At 43.3% G+C, this 21,562-nt stretch overlaps 1 protein-coding gene across 2 annotated transcripts in view; it reads right to left on the bottom strand.

The window, feature by feature from the left end:
- PCDH15 (protocadherin related 15) overlaps nucleotides 1-21,562 on the bottom strand; it is a 1,613,120-nt gene that overhangs the window by 487,114 nt on the left and 1,104,444 nt on the right. For both annotated transcript variants that reach the window (XM_090057186.1, XM_090057185.1), the window contains one exon: nucleotides 5,994-6,102. In XM_090057186.1, the coding sequence (XP_089913312.1) occupies nucleotides 5,994-6,102 (109 nt within the window). The remainder of the gene's footprint in view (nucleotides 1-5,993; nucleotides 6,103-21,562) is intronic.

The raw sequence follows: 21,562 nt of genomic DNA, 5'->3' as shown, positions 1-21,562 counted from the left end.
GAACAAATGCAAGTTGCAAAGCCATACTTAACTTACTTTTAGCATCATTGGGAATTACTATTACCTTCACTGGGGCTGCTTTCACTTGTGCATGTTATTAAGCTTCTTGGACACATTTCAGGGATCTGTGTGTTTTCATAAGATGGGCTGTTCTACAGAAATGCTTATACTGTAGATTTACAAACAGCAATACATTCAAATACCAGGATCTTTATGTTTTACCTCTTCAACTGGAGCATTATAGCTATATTCTCCCAATACTCCAAATGGGTTAGAGCTGCTCAGAAGCAGTCAATTAGGTCATGTGCAGTATTATATGAATATAGCTATACTAAATTATTTGGGAGGTGCCTGAATGAAGCAGTATAGTGAATTTGATTGTGCTGCTGCCTGGCATGGTAAGTTTAATTAAGTAAATGCATCTTATGATTCTTTGCCAGTGAACTGGGATGCAACTTGCCTTTCCACATGGGATGGCACTGAAGGACTGAGACACTTGAGTGGTTTAGCCTGCAATCGCAGGGCAAAGTAAGAAATGCAAATGAAAGTTGCAGCTAGGTTTTAATCTTATCCCAGAATGGGACAACTAGCTTGGGGGATAAGCACCAGTATATTAAGAATAACTAATTTTGGCTAACAAAATAAGTACATAAGTTATCTCTGCAGTTAAGACAAATCCTAAGGCAAGAATATTTTTAAAAAATCACAGAATTCAATTTAAAATCTTTCCCAATACCTTGTAGGTCTGTGAAGTTATGTGAAATGTTGCCTTCATAGCTAATGGTCATTATGCCCCACATGACAGCAGGTAACTGTTATTCTTAAAGAATTTTGGTAGAAATATAGCACAATAACTCAGGGGTTTCACAAGAATAAACTTAAAAAATGCAGCATATTTCTAACAATATGCTATTACCATCTCATTTTATAAATATCATATTACATCACATAATTTGCATAGTTTAGCCTTTCAAATGTAAATAATTAATAACAGAGAAGTGAAATCTTATGGGGTGGTATGGGAAGTCGAACATTTATGTCTAAACTGAAGAAAACTTTGGACAATGAAAACCAGGTGAGAGCTAGGACCAATAGATAGCATATATTAATTCCATAGCTAAAATACTGTTGGGAAGACAGCATATCACCTTCATCCTTACACATCTTACTAATTCCCTGAAAAATTACTTTCCATTGTTTTCCAAATGAAGGCCCTCCAATGGTCACTTAATACTAGGGCTGTGTGAAACAGGCCCCATTAGATTCAGGTTCAGCCCAAATCAGGGACAGCTGATTAGGATCACTGCCCCAATTCAATTCAGCAAAATCCAAATCTGAAGATTCGATGCTGATTTGGAGAATCAGTGATTCGGACACAAGCACAGCTTTAAAAGTTTTTTTCTACATACCTTGAGGTAGCAGTGCAGCTACTGATCGCTGCAGTGCTGGGGTGGATGGAGCATCCCACAAGAACACGGTGGGCTCTCCAGCATGCTCAACAATGAATTCGGAAGTGGACCAGAAATACATCAGGTCCATGTTGGGTCTGCCAGGGAGCATGCTGAGGGGCCCTCCCTTGCCCGCCGGCTCGGTAATCGGCTGCAGGGAGACCCTGTGTGACCCCCAAGACCCAGGAGGCAACAATCACTGGGCTGGGGGAAGGTATGAGGGCCCCCCCCCGCATGGTCCCCGGTGGAACAGGAAGTGGACCAGAAGTGCTTCTAGTCCACTTCTGGGTCTGCTGCCAAGCATGTTGGGGACCCCCCCCATGCTTCTGGCAGAAGCTGCATCTGCCCAAGCATCATTCAGAGCCTTTGCTACCTAGCAGTATGTAGAAAAATGATTTAAAGCTGTACCTACCCCCGAATCACCGAATCTCTCCGAATCAATTCGGAGAGTTCCAAATCGATTCAGAGAAATTAAAGGGTCCTTGGATTCAATTCAGATTCAGAGATTTGACCACCAAATTGGGACATATTTCTGCTAAATTGAATCAGGGACCAACGCTTTGCATAGCCCTAGTTAATACTAAGTGCCAGCATATGCCACTAGGTACACTGTGAAATTATTTAAAATACCCAGTTGCAGAGTTTGCAAGCTAATATGCATACTCCCAAAAAGGAAGGCATAGTTAAGATTTAGAAAGGGTTGGGTTTTTTTGCTTGTTTGTTTGTTTACTTCCAAGACAATAGCAAAAATAAGGAGTGTTTTACTGCGCAAGACAAAGAAACATGTCATTAGTGTTTTCTTTTTGTATCGATACAAAATAAATACTGTTTGATTATTTCTGTCAACTCAAAAATAAATATTAGAAGTAACTAAAGTTAATGATATTACAGGTGACGCTTGCCATTCACGGGGATATTTTCTTGTATCCCCTGCGAATGACGAAATCAGCAAATAAGGCAGTTTGCATTCATGAATTTAGTGCCCCCAGCAGTTGGGGGGGAGGGACACAGCTGCTCTGAGGATGGTGGGAGCATGGTGGCAGCAGCAGCAGCCCAGCAGCAGCAAGTGCAAAGCTCCCAAGGAACTCCTTTAAGTGCATTTAAGAAGCAGGTTTGGCATTCATGAATATTTGAAACTGTGAATGCCAAACCTGTGAATAGTGAGGGTTTCCTGTATACAATTTTCAATGAATTTAAGTCTTAACAAACATTAAAAGTTTATAAGTTTCTATGCTCCTTGTCTCTCTTTATATGTGTCACACAGGTAGATTTCATATTTCATTAGTCTAAAGCACAAGAAAAACAGTACAGGAAACCCTCGCTATTTGCAGGTTTGGCATTAGCAATTTCAAATATTCACAAATGCTAAGCCTGCATTGTAATACACTTAAAGGAGCTTCTTGGGAGCTCTGTGCTTGCTGCCACTGCCACACTCCCACCACCACCAGCGCAGTCATGCCCCACCCCAGCTGGTGGGGGCACTGCATTCATGAACGCAGTGCCTTATTTGAAGATTTATTAGGCCTGCGTGAATAGGCAGCTATTTGATTCGGCTTCAGATCCAGCCGTTTCAGATGCCAGCAATCTGATCCAGAGCTCCAGATCAGTTTCCCACTTTGATTTGGCCGAAGCAGCTCTGAAGCTTCGGAGCCACTTCGGAGATCCGGCCATAGAGTATAATGGGGAAATCAATGAAATATCTATAACTTTGTTGTTTTTTGTCTGATGTGAATTAACTTGCAGGGATGGTAGCCTCTGTTGAGAGCATGAAGCCTGCCAAGGTTCACGAAGATAGGTGCACGGGTTTCGGGAGAACTGTACCCCAAATTCTTGAAAGCAAAACTCATGTCACATGTATGCGTTACACCACAGGGGGGTGAAAACTGCAGGGATGGTGGCCCCTGATGAGCCCATGAAGCCTGCCAAGTTTCAAGGATATAAGTGCAGGGATTTGGGGAGAACTACACCTCAAGCTGTGGACAAGCAAAACTCATGACATGGGTGAAACTGTGTGTGTTAAGGCATAGCAGGGTGAAAGCTGCAGGGATGGTGGTCCCTGCTGTGGCCATGAAGCCAGCCAGCTGTCAAGGAGATTGGTGCAAGGATTCTGGGTTCTGAGGCCCTCCACCTGTAGCTTCTGACAGGCAAAACTCGTGACATGGGTGCTTGTGCAATTGTGTCTGTCTTGGGGCAGGAGATGGACTACTACAGGCCTGGCTGCTAGGCTACTGTGTTACCAGTTACCAATCAATCACAATTCACTCATGGACCAGCTCAATACACAGTAGCTAGCTAATGTAACCAGTTAACGAGCAAAGATTAACACCTACAAAATCACAGACTAAGGAGAGGGAAGAATCAATACAGAGAGTCAACTGCCCCAAGACAAGAGACAGTCAGTTGCACAAGCACCCAAGTCACAAGTTTTGTCTATCAGCAGCTAGGGGTGCAAGTCCCCAGAACACCCTGCATCTATCTCCTTAACAGCTGGCAGGCTTCGTGGCCGCAGCAGGAGCTAGCAGACCAGCAGCTTTCACCCTGCTGCGCCTTAACACACACAGGGTCATCTATGTCATGAATTTTGCCTGTTAGCAGCCAGAGGTGCAGGGCCCCAGAAGCCAGACTCCCCCTGTATGTATCACCTTGAAACTTGTCAGGCTTCATAGCCTCACCAGAGGTGACCAGCCCTGCAGTTTTGACCCCACTGTGGCATAACATGTACATGTGACATGAGTTTTGCTTTCAAGATTTTGGGGTACAGTTTCCCTCAAACCCCTGCACCAATCTTCTTGAAACATGTCAGGCTTCATGCTCTCAGCAGAGGCTATGACCCCTGCAAGCTTCACCCAAAGCAGACAAAAAACAACAATGTTATAGATATTTCATTGATTCCTCATTATACCCTATGGCCAGATCTCCGAAGCAGCTCTGAAGCAGTTCAGAAGCTCTGAACTGCTTCGGAAAGCCTAAAGAAGCCAAAGCTTTGATCTGGACATGAAGGGGGAACATAAATTGGGGCAACCACCCTGGGTCCTGCATTTTGGGGGGTCCCCGTGAAGCCAGGTGGAACAGCCACTGTGACTCCATGCTGCTACCAGATTCATGGCCAGCTGGCTGCTGAGCATCTCTCTCTCCCCGGCTGCTGCTGAAGCCACCACCAGTTCTCTCATGTCTGTGGGCAAGGCCCTGCACAGGCTGATTTGCCCCAGGCCTATGCTCGGGTCATCTCTGCATGCAGACATGGGAGTCTGGATGTGTTTATGTCCATCCAACAACAGTGGTGGCTTTCAGAGCCTTCTGATTTGATACACAGAACCAGGAAGTCTTGGAATAACCTTAGAAGTTGGGCAGCCCTGTGTGTCAACTGGTCTTGAATCCATGGACTTCCCCATTTTAAGACAGTGCATATAGCAGTCTATATGGCTTCAGACCTCAGATCCTGGTTGCCTGGCAGCTGCTGATAGACATTTGTAATTGTAACAGTAGTGGTGAAACTGATAATAAGGTAATATTCCAGTTTGAAACAACCTGGATCCAGGGAAATATATTTCTATCATAAAAAAGCATGTGTCCATGTTTCCAAAATGGGTATATATTTTTAAAACTGTCAGGGAGAACTACATATATATAAGGGGCTCCTTTGAATGGCAGCCAATCATCCGCAATTTCCTAAGGTGGCTCTCAAATGTACAGCCTGGTGTAAATTGTGGGCCCAGGTCATGGTGTGGTGACTCCTTTCACCTCAAAGTTCCTCCCGCCCCCTCACCCCAGTGCTGAATGGTAGAAAGGCCCCATTGGCTCCACAGCTCGCTGCTTGCTCCTGATGGCTGGGAGGTAAAAAATACAGTTTTAAATATGCCATGGTTTTTACCTCCCACCCAGTCAGCAGCAAGCAACAGGAGGCAGATATTTTGTCTGATACTATTAGGTAGTAAGGAGCTAAGTGACAGAATGAAAAGTCTTCCAAAAAAAGAGCAGGCAGGGATCTCTAAAAACCACTTACAGAATTTCATTCATCCTTGGCCAGGACGAGACCTGGAAAAACTAAAGAGGGTCTCATGCAAGGGAGGAGGAATGCAAGCTTCCTCATAAGTAGCTAAGGGGTGAATGCAATAATGACAGCACTTTTCAGAAAAGCTTAAATTGGGCTTTTAGGAAGAAATTCACCTCAGTTACCATTCCATGCCTTTGTTCCTGCTACCTATATATAAGAACTAAGTATTATTATGATTATCCTCTTTCCGGGCTGTCTCTTAGCAGCATGAGAGCACAACTGATCTATGAAGAATGGATAAGCACCTCTTAATTGTTTCACTGGCCAAAACAAAGAGCCAGTGAATCTAATATAAATATATGGCAAAATTTAATAATCTAATTTGGAACAAACCACTGAAACTGAAATATATATATTTGCACAGAAGAATATCAAATATTTTACTAAACACAACACAATTCTGCTAGGTTTCTGCTTTCCAAGATGAACTTTCTGTCCCTGATTCTAAGAGTGACTGATTATGACTGATAACAAGATCAGCAGATACCAACCAACTAAGATGGAATAGAGGATGCCTGGTCGATCAGAAGGAGGTTGGATGTTGCGATCCTGATCTATGGCTTGTATTGGTGGAGTGACATCAATGGGATTCACTTGTGCCTGAAATAAATGAAAAAATAACACATTTGACTAGATACACTACAAAGTTAATATGCAGTTCTTCAGATGCAGTACTATCTTTTTCTTCATTTTATTTGAATGTCAGTGAGAATAAATGCATACATGCACGCACAGAGTCAGATCTACAATTATGAAAAGAAGGGTACTTTGTTACGTATAATACATCACAATTTTCTCCAGTTAAAAAAACCCAACTAGATGTTTTACTAATATGCTGGAGGTCTAGGACTATGTTATTTAGTTTATGAGCAAAGCAAAACAAAAACAAGAATACTACTATTGGAATGTGCATTAACTTGCTAGATTATATATCAAATTTAAGAAACATGACAAACTAGGAAAAATATTACAAATAGCCAAAAGCTCTTGTGTTATTAGCCCTGTAACCATTATAGGTAAATGAATATATCTTATTTAGCCTCATAAAACAAAATCTGGTCTTCTTGAGTGCCTTGACAATACCTCCAATACTTCACTGTCAGTCATTACTATTCCTGAGTTACTATTGCCATACTTGAGTTAAGAGCTAAAAAAAAGTCCGTATGGCTATGAAATAGAAAAGAGACATTACCAGGAATGGCCAACAGACTGCAAAATTTCAGAAAAAAAGGATGGTTTAAATAGTGGAATACCAAGACTACTAGAAAAAAGACAGGGTCATTATCAACCAACCATGGAGTGGGGAGAAATGATCAGGAGATAATAATGAGACATGAAGTCAACTAACTCTCTCTCAGAACAAACGGCACCTATACATGCATAGTGAGGCTGCTCCAACATGCTACAATCAAGTCTGCTGGAGTGTGCTAATTACCACAGTCCAACAGACACCGGCATATATGCATCAGCATCCCCAGGCTGAAAAATGGTGGTGGGGTTACTTTAACTAAAGTTTGTTGAACAATCTTTAGTTAAAGTGCCCCCACCATTTTTCAGTGCATGAACGTGAAGCTCCAGGAACTGTAATTAAAGCCCTTCCCCCACCCCCCAACCCAATACTCCTGGAGCACGTGTATAAATGGCCTAAGTGAATAGAAGTGCTACTGACCCTTCCAGGCAGTTAGTTTTAATGTTTGGGTAGAGTAGGAATGAAAAAAAGGTTAACTGTACCCCCTGGATATGCCTTTGCACATGCATGCACACACACATGTGCATACATACACACACAAGGAATCAGACACATTCCTTTGAAATATAATATTAAAGTAAAGCCATTGAATAAGTCAGAAAATGTATTCCTTATGTTGTATTTTTTCTTTAAAAAATAAAAATTCTTTAAAACACTCTCTCCAGAGAAAGGCCCTAATTTTGTAAATTCTTATAAGCATGCTACCTTTACTAACATAAATCAACCCACTGATCTGGGATTATACACATTGGTGCTGACTGGAATTCACTCATTGAGGTGCTTGTGGAAAAGGTTTGGTTTGATTGGGTCCTTGAGTCCTTTGACGTTAGTCTTCTGTTAGCATTGTTTCTGCTACAGCTGTCATTTCAGAGCCAGTCTGAGTGACATAACTGAGCAGATGAGTCAGTGATCCATCCAGCAAGCATCAGTTCCTAGCGTATCTTGGGTGATGAAGACATCTTTGCAAGCCCAGGAATGAACACTGCCTGGATTACAGGTTTTGCCATTATGTCTTGTGCCCATTTTTCTGATAGAACAGCTTGTTGGTGATGGTGAGTCCATGTTCTGTGTTTTTGGTCAAGAGGAAGAGGCCATTGGAGTTGGTTCCCTTCTAGAGGCTCAAATCCCTTTTGACTCTGGCATTGAAATTTCCAAGCAGAATAAGCCTGTCTCCCTCTGGAACATCAGGAAGGATGTGGTCAATTTGACAAAGAATTCCTCCTTGGTTTCATTGGTAACATTAAGAGTTAGAGCACACATGCTGATGACAGTGACATATTGGCTGCCTGCCAGTTTAAAATTGAGACACACAAGATGCCCATTAATCCCAGTAGGGAACTCATTGAGTTGGTTTATAAATTCATTTCTGAGGGAAAAACCAACTCTGTGAAGCCAGCATTCACCTTCCTCCTCCCCCTCCAAGAAGGAGATATAGTCACCTCCATGTTCTTTGAGCTTCCCATCTTCCACTTGCCAGGTCTTGATCATTGCAGTGATGCCAAGGTTGTGTCACCTGAGTTCTCAAGCCATGATTGTCATGCAGCACTCTGGACATTCACTATTATGATTGTCCCTGAGGGTCCTGATGTTCCAGGTTCCAAAAAGTAATTGTGCATCTTCACTAATTTCAACTTCAGTAAAGATCTTTACTGAAGATGATCCAGTCGGGCCTGCACTGTTCAACATCTTCATCAGTGACTTGGGCAAGGGGGTAAAAAGCACCCTGTTCAAATTTGCTGATGACACTAAGATGTGGGGGGATGTGGGCACGCTAGAAGGAAGGAATAGGCTACAATTGGACCTAGACAGGTTACAGGGGTGGGCAGATGAGACTAGGAAAGGATTCAGCACCAACAAGTAGAAGGTGATGCACCTGGGGAGGAAGAACCAGCACCATACATACATGCTGGGGAACTCCCTTCTCGTCAGTACAGAGGCAGAAAAGGATCTTGGAGTCATCACTGATGCCAAAATGAACATGGGCCGGAAGTGTGGGGATGCAGTCAGGAAGGCCAACCACATCTTGTCATACATCCACAGATGCATCTCAAGGAGGTGATACTCCTCCTCTATGCAGCACTGGTAAGGCTGCAGTTGGAGTACTGCTTCCAGTTCTGGGCACTGCACTTCAGGAGGGATGTGGACAGCATGGAGAAGGTCCAGAGGAGGGCCACTCACATGATCAGGGGGCAGGTCCTACGAGGAGAGGCTATGGGACCTGAGCCTGTTCAGCCTCCACAAGAGAAGGCTGAGAGGGGATCTAGTGGCTTGTTACAAACTAGTCAGAGGGGACCAGCAGGCATTGGGGGAGTCCCTGTTCACCCAAGTATTACCAGGAGTGACTAGGAATAATGGTCACAAGCTGGCAGAGGGTAAATTCAGATTAGACATCAAGAGGCGCTACTTCATGGTCAGGGCGGCTAGGATCTGGAACCAACTTCCAAGAGAAGTGGAGCTGGCTTCTACCCTGGGGGTCTTTAAGAGGAGGCTAGATGTACACCTTGCTGGGGTTGTTTGAGCCCAGTACTCTTTCCTGCCATGGCAGGGGGTCGGACTTGATGATCTGCTCAGGTCCCTTCCGACCCTACTAACTATGAAACTATGGATGCAGTTATCCAGTCAAGAAGAAGCTATGTTTAGGGCACTTTTTTTAGCTTCTTCTCCATGTGGAGAGCAGATCCTGAGGATAGCTGCTCAACTGCAGTTACAGTTGCCGAATCATACTCCTTCCTCGTCCAAGTGCTACATGACCTTCTTATAACTGTTGCCTTTGTGCCAGTTCATGACTAGTAGCTTCAGGACCTCATAATACTGGTCCCTATTTGATCATCACTATTTGGTCACCAAAGGCCTGAAAAATGTGCTTGTTCATATAGAAGATGTCTGTGTGTGATTTATTTTATCAAGGAGAAGTTGCTGCACATCTGCTTCCAGAGTTAACACACCAGGGGGTAGGGAACAGATCCAGGTGGAACTGGACAGGTTGAAAAAATGTGCAGAACAAAGGAGGATACAGTTCAACAAAGACAAAAGAAAAGTGCTACACCTGGGGAAAAAAACCCACCAACACACTTACATGCTGGAGGATGACATCTGCAGCAGCCAAGCAGCAGAAAGGGATCTTGGAGCCATAGCTGACTCCCAGATGAACATGAGTCATCAATGTGACAAAGTGATTAACAAGGCTAACCGCACTTTATCATGCATTACCAGATGTATGATGAACAGGTCCAGGGAGGTGATGCTTCCCCTCTATGCGGCACTGGAATACTATTGGAATACTGCATCCAGTTTTGGGCACCGCACTTCAAGAGGGATGCAGAGAATCTTGAGAGGGTTCAGAGGAGGGCCACTTGTATGGTTAGAGGCCTGAAAGCAAGGCCCTACAAGGAGAAACTGAGGGACCTAGATCTCTTCAGCCTTCACAAGAGAAGGCTGAGAGGTGATCTTGTAGCTTCCTATAAATTCATCGGGGGGGCAGCAGGAAATAGGAGATGGTCTATTTACTAGGGCACCCCCTTGAATATCTAGAAACAATGGCCACAAATTGACAGAGAGCAGATTTAGGTTTTAAGTTAGAAAGAACTTCTTCACAGTAAGGGTTGCCAGAATCTGGAATGGGCTTCCAAGTGAGGTGGTGCTCTCCCCTACCCTGGGGTCTTCAAGAGGAGACTGGACAAGCACCTAGCTTGGGGTCATCTGACCCCAGTGCTTTTTCCTGCCCAGGGCAGGGGGTCAGACTCGATGACCTACTGAGGTCCCTTGGGACCCTAACTTCTATGAATCTATGGTTCCTGCCAAAATGGAACCTTGATCCAATGGCAAAGAGGGCAAGACAACTGACAATCTCATTCCACTGCAGCCTTCATCCACCTATGCAGCCACTGGGATTCTGACATCTTCTGCTGGCTCCACCATTGAACAACTCATAGACCCATGGCTGGGGGCTGGGCTGCCTTCTTAAATTGCAGACCTGTACTCACCTTGTCACAGCACTGTCAAAGGATATATTCAGGAGGGAAAGAATTTCCATCCGCTGTCCCTACTAGATCCTGGTGGTGGTATTGCTGCTTGGTCCACGGCTGCTTATTTGCTAGTTACCCCACTTATCTGGCAGATAACCTTCCCTGAAGGTCATTCCTATATCCACCACCTATACATATCCTGGGTAGCAGCACAGCTCTGCCGTAAGCCATGTACTAAAACCAGAAATGGATTAGAGCATGTTAATAAACTTCGTATATATCATTAGGCTCTTATTCTTGGGCAGCAGAAGTTCCCTGGAAAGCAGAATTCATGCTTCTGCATCTGTCTCCGATACAGCACAGAAATTGCTGTAGTTCACCAGAGAGATAGCCCTGTCCAATGAACAGTACTTTAGTGCAATAGACTAGAACTTCCTCTACTGAACTGAGCAGCTCTGCTAGAATGTTGTAATGTGGAGCAATAGATCTGATAGCAAAGTTAAGAGGTTGACAGGAGGCCAGGGGAGAAAAAAGAAGACTGGATGCCATACTGCCAGTGACAGGGGTATCTCTGCTATATAATTATGTTCCTCATCTTCGTGATCTCTATTTCTCTATCTTCCTGGCCCTGGCAGCCATCCATCCTTTACAATCCCCTGGGCCAGCTGTGCTGTTGTATGCTTGTTTTACTTTTAAATATTTTAAAATTTAAACTTTTAAAAGTATAATGTGGAGTCGAAACTTGAAAGAATCATAAAGATATGGAAGAATGAAGATATAGTAAACATATCTGAATGTTTAAAAAGCTTTGGTATGACATAAAAGTTAATGGAAAGAGAAGATTTTGGATAAAAAAAAGTCCAGTGAAAAGTACACTTTAAAAAATGTCAATATCACTTTAAAGTTGTGGAAAAATCTAGATTACAGTTAAAATATTTTTTAGAACACAAATATTTTTAGGTCTGAAAGGTTGAACATGGGTTGAGACACAAATCTCAATACCAGGGGTCAAATTTTCTTAGCTACAGAATGAACCACTGAAATCTATAGTTTGCACTAGGTTTAACACTGAACAATCTTGTCCTTAATTGTTCATAATGAGGCTGCAAGGCTATAACTGAGAACTGAATCTGTACTGCAGATTTATTACTACTGTCAATGATTCACTAGATAGAAAGAACAAAACCTGGGACAAGTTTTTAGAGCAAACATTTGGAAAAACTTATCATTATACTTGGAAACTGAGTAGATTTGAATTGGTGGTCTATAACCATGTGATCCCAGAAATTCTTTTTACAGAAATAGTTCAGAATAGACACACAGTTTAAAACTTTCAGTGAAACTTTCAGAAAAATGAGTTACAGTTTAAAGAAGTATTATACCCATATATTTTAATACTTTAAAAGGATTATTAACTTAATATGCAGAAAAGGTTTATTTTTATATCAGTATGTGACATGAATCAACAATCCCCAGAAATGTTTAGGGACCATTCAAGGCATATTGGAATTAAACAAAAAAGCTGTGCCTTGAAGCAAACATGAATGTACTTGTACATTGTTTTGATAATCGGTAAGTAATGAAAATCTGAAGATATCTTTTTGTATTTAAACTAGAACTAGAACTTTATTTAAAAAATGGGAGATGGGGGTAATGACATTGTATCAAAAATGTCAAAATCAAATATGATGCAAATTTTGGGAAAGGCCAGGCATTTTCAGTTCTACTAATTTTTGTCTATATTGTTTATTAATAGGGGAAAGTATTCCTCGACTTGAAGAAGTAAAAAATGGTTTATTGAAGAGGGGAGTCTGAAGGTTAGTTTTATATGTGAATATTGCAAAAACTCACCAAAAAGTTGTTTTCTGTTGAGACAAAAGTAACATTATGTTCTTGCCGAAATGCATTATTTTTTGCAAAACTAGGTAAAAGAGAAAATGATGTTGAAAAGTATGCGAGAAATTTCTCCCACATTTCATGGTGAAAGCTCCAGCTTATAACACATTTTAGCAACTGACTGGTCTATTGAGCATTATATTAAAATGACACAAGGATCTGTCTATAACTGATTGAAAAGCTACTAGGTGCTTGACGAATTCATGTGTACCGTTAGAGTGGATTTAGGTGTTTAATTCCCAAAAGCTGATACCTTGAAAACTTCCATTTACATTAAATTCCATAAGCAAATTCCATTAGGTTAGTTCTATTTTTTGCATGTGTACAGCAGTGGCTCAGATTTGACTACTTGGTTTGGTGACTAACTCATGCTTCTGCCTTATCAAGACCCTTAAACTCTTGCCTAGATTCCCTGGGGAACTTGAACTAATACAGTGTTTCCCAACCAGTGTGCTGCAGTGCACACTGGTGTGCCATCAGGCATGTCCAGGTATACGTCAGCATTTTGGGCATGAGCCACATCCCCTGTCTGGCTGGAGCCATGCCCCACAGCTGCTACTGCTGTAGACACAGACAGACAGAGACCGTGGCTCCAGCCCAAAATGCTGGTCTGGCTGGCCGTGTGCCACCCCTCCTTGTCAGCATCCATCTGGCCATCCCCAACTCCACTCCGTGTCTGGTGTGCTGCGGTGCTTTTTGTATTTAGGTAAGCGTACCGTGGAGCGAAAAAGTTTGGGAAATGCTGATCTAGTAGATTTATTCAGACCAAACAACATACCCCCACGATGGAACTGGTTCCTATAACTTGCAGTGCTAGTCCCACTTTCAAAATGAAGCTAGATGCTGAGCATTTTTAAAAAATGTACTAGAGGCTAGATCACCCATATCCAGTGCCCTTTGCTGTTGTAGCAATTCAAACCCACAGTTCCCACCAGTAGCATGCTTTAATAGTAGCAAAACCCTAGTTTTTCTTTTTTTAATTTATTTAAAAATGCATCCCCCTCCCCTTCCCCAACCATGACTGACTTTTTCTCTCCCTCTCTATTCCCTATAGATAAGTATGACTAAGCTAAGATATAGGATAAGTTTTAACATTTTATTTTATGTAGTAAGTTTTATTTTTCTCTCCCCTCTTTGCTAATAAGTGCCCTGCCATTTTGATATACATATCCACTGTTTTATAAGTGATAATTATTATGTTTGTACTGATTTTTGTACTGCTTTTATATTGTGTGATTACTGTTTTAGGCCTATATATGTAAGTTGGCATAAGTCATGGCAAGTTTCCATCTTGTAATGTCAAGCCTCTATCTTATCTCCATGCCCAGTTGTGTAACCCATGCCTCACACTTACTCCTCCTATGTAACTTGGTTCCTGAATGAATAGGGATGAATGAGGGTGCTTGAGAGACAATGGCAGTACATCTGAAAATAGCTCCCTCTGAATGACTGAACCATCAACACTAATACCTGGACCAAGGACCCAGCCCTTGGAACCACCCTCAGCAATCAAGAAACAAATGGTGAGGCAACCCACCATAGTGCTAGGCTGCTCAGTAAGAATACCTGGAGCCCTCTGGGACAGGGCTGACATTGCCTAGACATGTCCTCCCCATAGGAGATCAGAGGTAGTCTGCCCCATAAAAAGGGGTAGTGAAGACTGACTCCTTGGGACATCCTCTCCATCTGGACCAGCACCATGCTACACCACCTATCAAACCAGAGGCCCTGCTGGTGGCCCCCCTCTGGAAAACATCTACTGGACAAGGACCCCTTTCCAGCCTGGATAGGTAGTTACCACATCCCACCTCCTCTTCAACCAAGGACTTGGACTCTGCTTCTCTTTCCTACCTGGACTCCAGCCCTTCGACTGAGTCTCTTTCTCCTGCTGCCATTGTGAGACAGAGAGTGTATGTGTGTGTGTGTGAGAACCAATAACTTCATGGGGCTGTGTAGTGTGTTGTCTGTTTAATAACACTGTTATTTGGACCCCTAAGTTGGGTTTTGCTTTACTATGGTTCAGGCCCACTCCAATCTCTGCTCCTCACCCCTCTAACTTCTGTCTCATTTCTTCCTCTCCTGCTTCTGGCTCAGTGCCACCTCTAACACCTGTCCTGAGCTCCTCTCTGCCTCCAAACCCCCTGTTTCTTTGCCACTGTCTTATCCCCACTGCCTTTTCCTTTTCCCCTGAGCAACCAGGTTTCTGCCTCAGTTTCTTTCCTAGCTGTCTCCTCCTTGCCACCACTTAACTGCCCCCCCAATATCTCAGCTGTCTGCTTTAGTATCCAGCCCCAGTCTACCTTAAGTAAACCCAAGCCTCAGTTCCTCAGCCAGCTTCTCTGTAGTCCACCAGTTCTAATCCCGGTTCTGGCAACTTTCACTCCCTATACTTTAACTCTCTCTCTCACCCGAACCTTTCCCCAAGTACCCCAAGCACACACATACACACTGTACCATCCAAGTTAGGAACTTACCTGTGTGTATGTGTAGGTAGGTTGTATGTGTGTGAACTGGTAAGTGTGTATGTGTGTATATATATATGTAATTGTGTGCATGATGTACAAATTAGTGATCTGTGTCTAACTTTTGCAGTGTATAGTGCATGTGCTTGAAGTGGTGATAAATATACATGTACCTAGGTTGGTTTGGATGTGTATGTGCCTGAGTTGGTAGTGTGTGTGTATGCACCTAATTGATTTGTGTGTTTGTATATGTGCAATTGTGTCACACTCTCGTGTTCAACAGCACAATATTGAGATCCTGAGAGTTGGCCTGACCCCACAGGTCAACATAATCAGTAGGCTATAAACTATTTTGGATAGAGGCACTGTCTACCCCACCTGAAAATGTTCCACAGTATAAAAAAGAATTAAAAAAATAAGTAGACCAGAGAGAGGGCACAAATCGAATCAATGAATCCATAGCCTAAGTATTAGGTAGCTAACTTGGGAGAGAGACATGGTTAGGAGAGGGGATACCTAGGCCTATGTGAACACAACTCCAGGTACTGCCCTGAGACCATGGCTGTTCCCAAAGGAAGAATGGGGTCTGCCAAACACAGCCTGTAGCTACTAATTGGTTGACAGGACTGGTTTGGGGCATTCCTCCATAGCCTGACCCATTCCAAGAACACTCCAGACAGGTCCAGCTCCAGGGAATGCCCACCATGATTCATACACAGATTGGGGTCTCAGGCTGTGCAAGAGGTACAAGGCAGATAACCTGTGACTAGAATATTGCTGGAGCCCTGGATAGTCTAGCCATGACAGAACAACTGCACCTCCCTCCACACTGTTAAACTGATCAGTGGAATCCCCAAATCTTGACCCCCCCCCCCGCAAAGACAACCTGGATTGATTGAGCTGTGGGGCAATATCCCACCCTATGCACAGAACTGGGTGACCTGTGTCTGTTCAATGGTAGGAAGTACTGGCAACAGCAGCAAGGTCCCCACAGGGCTCCCTGACAGCCTGCCCCTGGGTGGTTATTAAGTTTCCTGGTTGGAAAAGTCTCTTTTTCATGGAAAAGCCAGTTCTCTTTTAGAAAAAAAACACAACCTAAATGACTCTGCTCCCTTTTTGTGCCAAGAGAATGCTTTTTTTTGGGCACAACTTTTAATACCTGTCGCTGGTCTGAGACTGAAATACTTCATGTTTTTATCAGGCCTAACTCAGGCTGAATAATTTTCAGAAAAACGTCAGCAGAGAATAATCTATCTATTTCAAATGGGGGGAAAAAGTTTATAGAAAAATATGCATGTAAAAAAATCCTTATAAATGTTTGGCATTAATATAATTGAAGGCTACAAAAAACATTATATTCATGTTAGACATCCAGCGTAAAACAAACCAATACAAACCTCACCTACTAAGTAATACATAAAGCAGGGAGTGAATCCAGTTCTCAAGTTAAGCATACGAGTGTCTAAAGTACAAGACTATTATTTTTTCTTCTGTAGCTTTCTTTCTAATTCCTTAGAACCCCTCTCTGCTTCCATAAAAAATGATACACTGAAGCTCCTAAACGCAGGAACTAAATAAACCACATATACATGTCCCATTTCCTGAGTACTATCATCCTATGAACAGGCAAGGTATGCAATGATCTTTTTAAACATTATCATATGCATAAGCCAAACATTACAGAAACAAAATTAATTCTGGATTTTTTTACTTGAATGATTGAATCATAGAATCATAGAAGTAGGGTCGGAAGGGACCTTGTAGATCTTCAAGCCCGACCCCTTGCCTGGGCAGGAGAAAAAACTGGGCTCAAATGATCCCAGCTAGGTAGGCATCAAGCCTTCTCTTCCCCAGGGTAGGAGCCAGCACCACTTTCCTTGGAAGTTGGTTCCAGATCTTAGCTGCCCTAACTGTGAAGTAGTTCTTATGGATGTCTAATCTAAACCGACTCTCCAACAACTTACGCCCGTTATTCCTTGTTATGCCAGGGGGTGCTAGGGGAAACAAGGTCTCTCCCAAACCCTTCTGGTTCCCCTTAGTGAGTTTATAGACGGTTACCAGGTCCCCCCTCAGCCTTCTCTTGTGAAGGCTGAACAGGTTCAGGTCCCACAGTCTCTCATTGTAGGGTCTGCCCTGTTGTCCCCAGATCATGCGGGTGGCCCTCCTCTGGACCATCTCAATGTTGTCCACATCCCTCCTGAAGTGAAGCGCACAGAACTGGACGCAGTACTCCAGCTGTAGCCTGACCAGTGTTGCACAGAGGGGGAGGATCACCTTCTTGGCCATGCTTGAGATGCGCCTGTGGATACACGACAAGGTCCAGTTAGCCCTACCAACTGTGACCTCACATTGTCGTCCCATGTTCATCTTGGAGTCAATAATGACTCCAAGATCCCTTTCTGCCTCCATGCTCTCAAAAAGGGAGTTTCCCATCTTATAAGTGTGCTGCTGGTTACTACTGCCCAAGTGCAGCACCCAGCACTTGTCAGTATTGAAGCGCATCCTGTTTTTATTAGCCCACCCCTGTAACCTATCCAGGTCTTGCTGCAGTCTTTCCCTCCCTACTAGTGTGTTAATCTCACCCCAAATTTTGGTATCATCAGTGAATTTAAACAGGTTGCTTTTCACCCCATCGTCCAAATCACTGATGTAGAAATTGAACAGCGCGGGCTCAAGGACTGAGCCCTGGGAGACTCCACTGCCCACTTCTCCCCAGGTCAAGTATGACCTGTCCACCACCGCCCTCTGAGTATGACCCTTCAGCCAATCTGCAATCCATCTGACTGTGTAGGCACCAATGCCATAGTCGCCCAATTTTTTTAATGAGGATGGGGTGGGAGATGGTGTCAAAGGCCTTGCTGAAGTCCAGAAAGACTACATCCATGGCAACACCTGCATCCAATGCTTTTGTGACCTGATAATAAAAGGCAATCAGGTTGGTCTGACATGACCATGAAACCATGCTGGTTGCCCTTGAGCATCATCTCTGATGCTGGCCCATCGCAGATGTGCTCCATAATGATCTTCTCAAAGAGTTTCCCTAGGATTAAGGTAAGACTGATGGGCCTATAGTTGCCCGGGTCCTCCCTCCTCCCTTTTTCAAATTTGGGGACCACGTTGGCTATCTTCCAATCATCTGGCACCTGGCCTGAGCACCACGAGTGCTCCTAAAGCTGTACCAAGGGCCCTGCAATAACCCCTGCTAGCTCCCTCAACACTCTGGGGTGGAGAGCATCTGGACCCGCTGATTTGAACATGTCCAACCCCTCCAGAAGCTCTCTAACCCGGTTCTCTCCAACATGAGGTCTGGAGATGTTCCCTTCAAGTCCGTCTTGCATCATGGTGGGGAAGTCCTGATCCCTGCCCAGGAAAATGAACCTGAAGAATTGGTTAAAGAGGTCTGCTTTCTTCTCTGGCGCAACCACCAGATTGTCCAGAGGATCTTGCAGGAGCCCCACATTTCCCGGTGCTTTCTTCATTCTACCTATGTATTTGAAAAAGGACTTTTTGTTATCTTTGATTTTGGACACAAGTCTTAGCTCTATGTCCACCTTAGCTTTCCTGACAGCCCCCCTACAAGCCTGAGCAGAGGAGGTATACTCCTCTTTGGCAATCAGGCATTCCCGTACACCCTTAGTGAGCCGGGGGGGGGCACTTTCGGGCACTCCTGTCCCCCTTGCTTGTTGTTGGGATGGTCACCCCTTCGGCCCTGAGTATCATCTCCTTAAGGAATGACCACTCATCTTGGGCACTGAGTTCCCCTGCTCTCGAGAACCCCAGCGCCTCTCCCACTAATCTCAACTCATTGAAGTTGGCTCTCTTGAAGCGCCCTTGACACTGCGCTGGATGGTGAATTCCAGCAAGCGATGATCGCTATCACCCAGGTGGTCAAGGACCTGGAGGCCCCTTACCAGGTCGTTGCTTGTATTGCAACCTTCAAACTTTGGCTGTAGTTTCTGTATGTAATAAGTTATAGTTAGAAGTTTGAGGGGGAAATAGTCACAAAGGAGAAAAAATCTAAAATTTTAGTATATTGCTCAAAATCAAAACCTAGGAAACAATACACACAAAAATGATGCTATGTGAAGACCCTCATTAAGGGCCCTCCCCCTTTTACCTTTTCTCCCTTGGAATGGGGATCAAAGGGGACCAGTTACAGCCTTTTATCAAATAATTCACCTTGTATTTTTTTCACAAAACCACACACTACTGGCCTTTTTCATAAGACCACCAACCTTTTCCCTCAGCTTGTTAGGCTTTTTTTGATTTTTTGGGGTTCTTTTTAACACACAACCATTCACAAAACCACAGGCAGCAAACACCCTCTGACTATGTGCCTTTATTTTGAAGTCTGACTTTTGCTAGTGTTTGGAGTGGAGGTCACTACTGTTTTCATTACCTGATTATCTAAATGACCTTATCGGGTTCCTTAAAATTACCTTACCTGAAAGATAGCAAACATCATGTGGAAATTTCCCCACCAGAAAGAGATTAGAAAGCCAGGATGGAAGACAGGCCATGGTCTTTATCATCCTTTGGGCAAAAGAAGGAAGAAGAGAAAAGGATTGGGAAAGGTTTAGGAGACACAGGGAGGAACTTGAGCCAGTGCACCAGATCTAAAGAAAATGTTTTCTGAATCTGGTGCAGTAATGTCAACTGTTGGGAAAACATTGTGACACTCAGGATTTCTAAGTCAAAATAATTCCAACTCATGATCTCTCGATCAAATCCTCAGATCTCTGGATTTTCGCAGCTGGTAAATGTGTGGAGAGGAGGGGTGGGGGAAGGGGTAGATTGAGGCCCCCATGGTCAGGGAGTGAATGGGGCAGGGGCAGGGGCTGGGATGAATGGGTGTTGGGGTGGGTTGTCCAGAAGTGCAGTGGGGGGAACTCCCACTGGGAGAGACTTGGGGGGGGTGTGCCCCCTGCAAGTCTTGCTGCTCACTGTGGACTTGGGGCTCTGCACCCTGCTGGCTTTGCCCTGGAAGCTCATTCATGTGACCTGCCACCTTAAAAATCATTTCCCTGGGCTGGGTTCTGAGAGAAGTAATACCCGCATTTGCTTAACTAAACACCCCCGACAGCCCTGCAAAATCAGAATTTTGAGGGTAGCACTGATAACTAATTTAATCTCTTCTCAAAATCATTTAGATGCTCTAAATCACTTACCATATTACACTGAATGAAAGAAAAGAAAAGGAACAAAGGATATTTGGTATAAATCACTTATTCTCATCTCATATTATCCTACAACAGCTTCAAGCTCTCAGTGGCATTTACAACTTCACAGCCTGTTTCACTTTTGTTTCCACAAACCAAAATAAACTTGCTATCAGAAAGAAAGAAAAAATAGCAATACTCCTTAAAGGTTTGAACTATCATTTCATTCTCTCTTTCTATTCTCCATCAACTCACATTCTTTTTCTTTTTTTGTCTTTAGTAGGAATTCTGTATAACAGAGACTGAAAAGTTAAATAAGTTAATTTAAAAACTAAATGAACATTTTGTATGTAGTTTGCAACTTTCTTTCCCCTCCAACCCTCCTTTCTCTTCTTCCCCAAACACCACTTTCAAAAGAAAAAGAAAAAGATACAGAGACTCAGAACACAGGTGTGGAACAAGGCAAATTGAAAATAAGACACTTGAGTACTGCTCTGACTGCCACTTTTATCAAGGCATTTATATCAAATGATTCACCAAGCCTTCTGATCAAATCTAGAATGTAACTATGTTATTTTTACATCTACCAACTGTATTAAAGCTTGGACTTGATTTGAGTCATAATATATTCTACAATCTTGCAGGAAAAACATTCATACTTATGAACTGCAAATTCTGAATATACACTCTTCCAAGATAACTATCTTGTTTACAGAGACATGACTTTAAATCTTGGCACTCTGGGCAGCATGTGGAGATGGAGCATGGGAGGAAGAAAGGGCTTCCTCTTACAGGGATCACTATGGCAATGGCAAGATGAGCTGCTGATACCTTGGTGCAAGCTCCTCCAAACAGACGGTGTAGGTGGCATAGGTTCCCTGGGGGCTGCCATTCTGGTGTTTCCTTTGAATTGGCACCTAGTGTTGGTATCCCAGCTGTGCCCCACTCCCCCCAAGTTATGCTATTGCTTGCTTATATCCCTAATCATTCATTGTTAACTGCTACTTTAGGAATCTCCCAGTATATTGGACTCTAAATTCTGTTTAAGGTCAGGCAGGCAAAGAGAGAGAGTATTGTTGGTGAAGAAGGTACGTCATTCCTTTTACAGTTTGGAGTTTCTAACACTCATACTGGCCAATATATGGCAACCAGGACTGGTTAACATCTAGCATCTGTAAAATGAATTACAGGGCTCTTATAATGAAATAAGCCCTATAAAGTTTCACACAGCTCTCCTCTAAGAGAAAGTTCATCATAGTCTTAGACAAAAATAGCATGACTTGGTTAGCCCTGCCATTTATCTTTGTTTTGTCTGTTTTATTGAATTTG

Source organism: Crocodylus siamensis, chromosome 7, assembly GCF_052110815.1.
Source record: "Crocodylus siamensis isolate JL-2025a chromosome 7, ASM5211081v1, whole genome shotgun sequence".
In the NCBI taxonomy this organism is placed as follows: Eukaryota; Metazoa; Chordata; order Crocodylia; family Crocodylidae; genus Crocodylus; species Crocodylus siamensis.
Note: the sequence above shows the minus strand (reverse complement) of the source record. Positions and strands in the feature narration are given on the sequence as shown.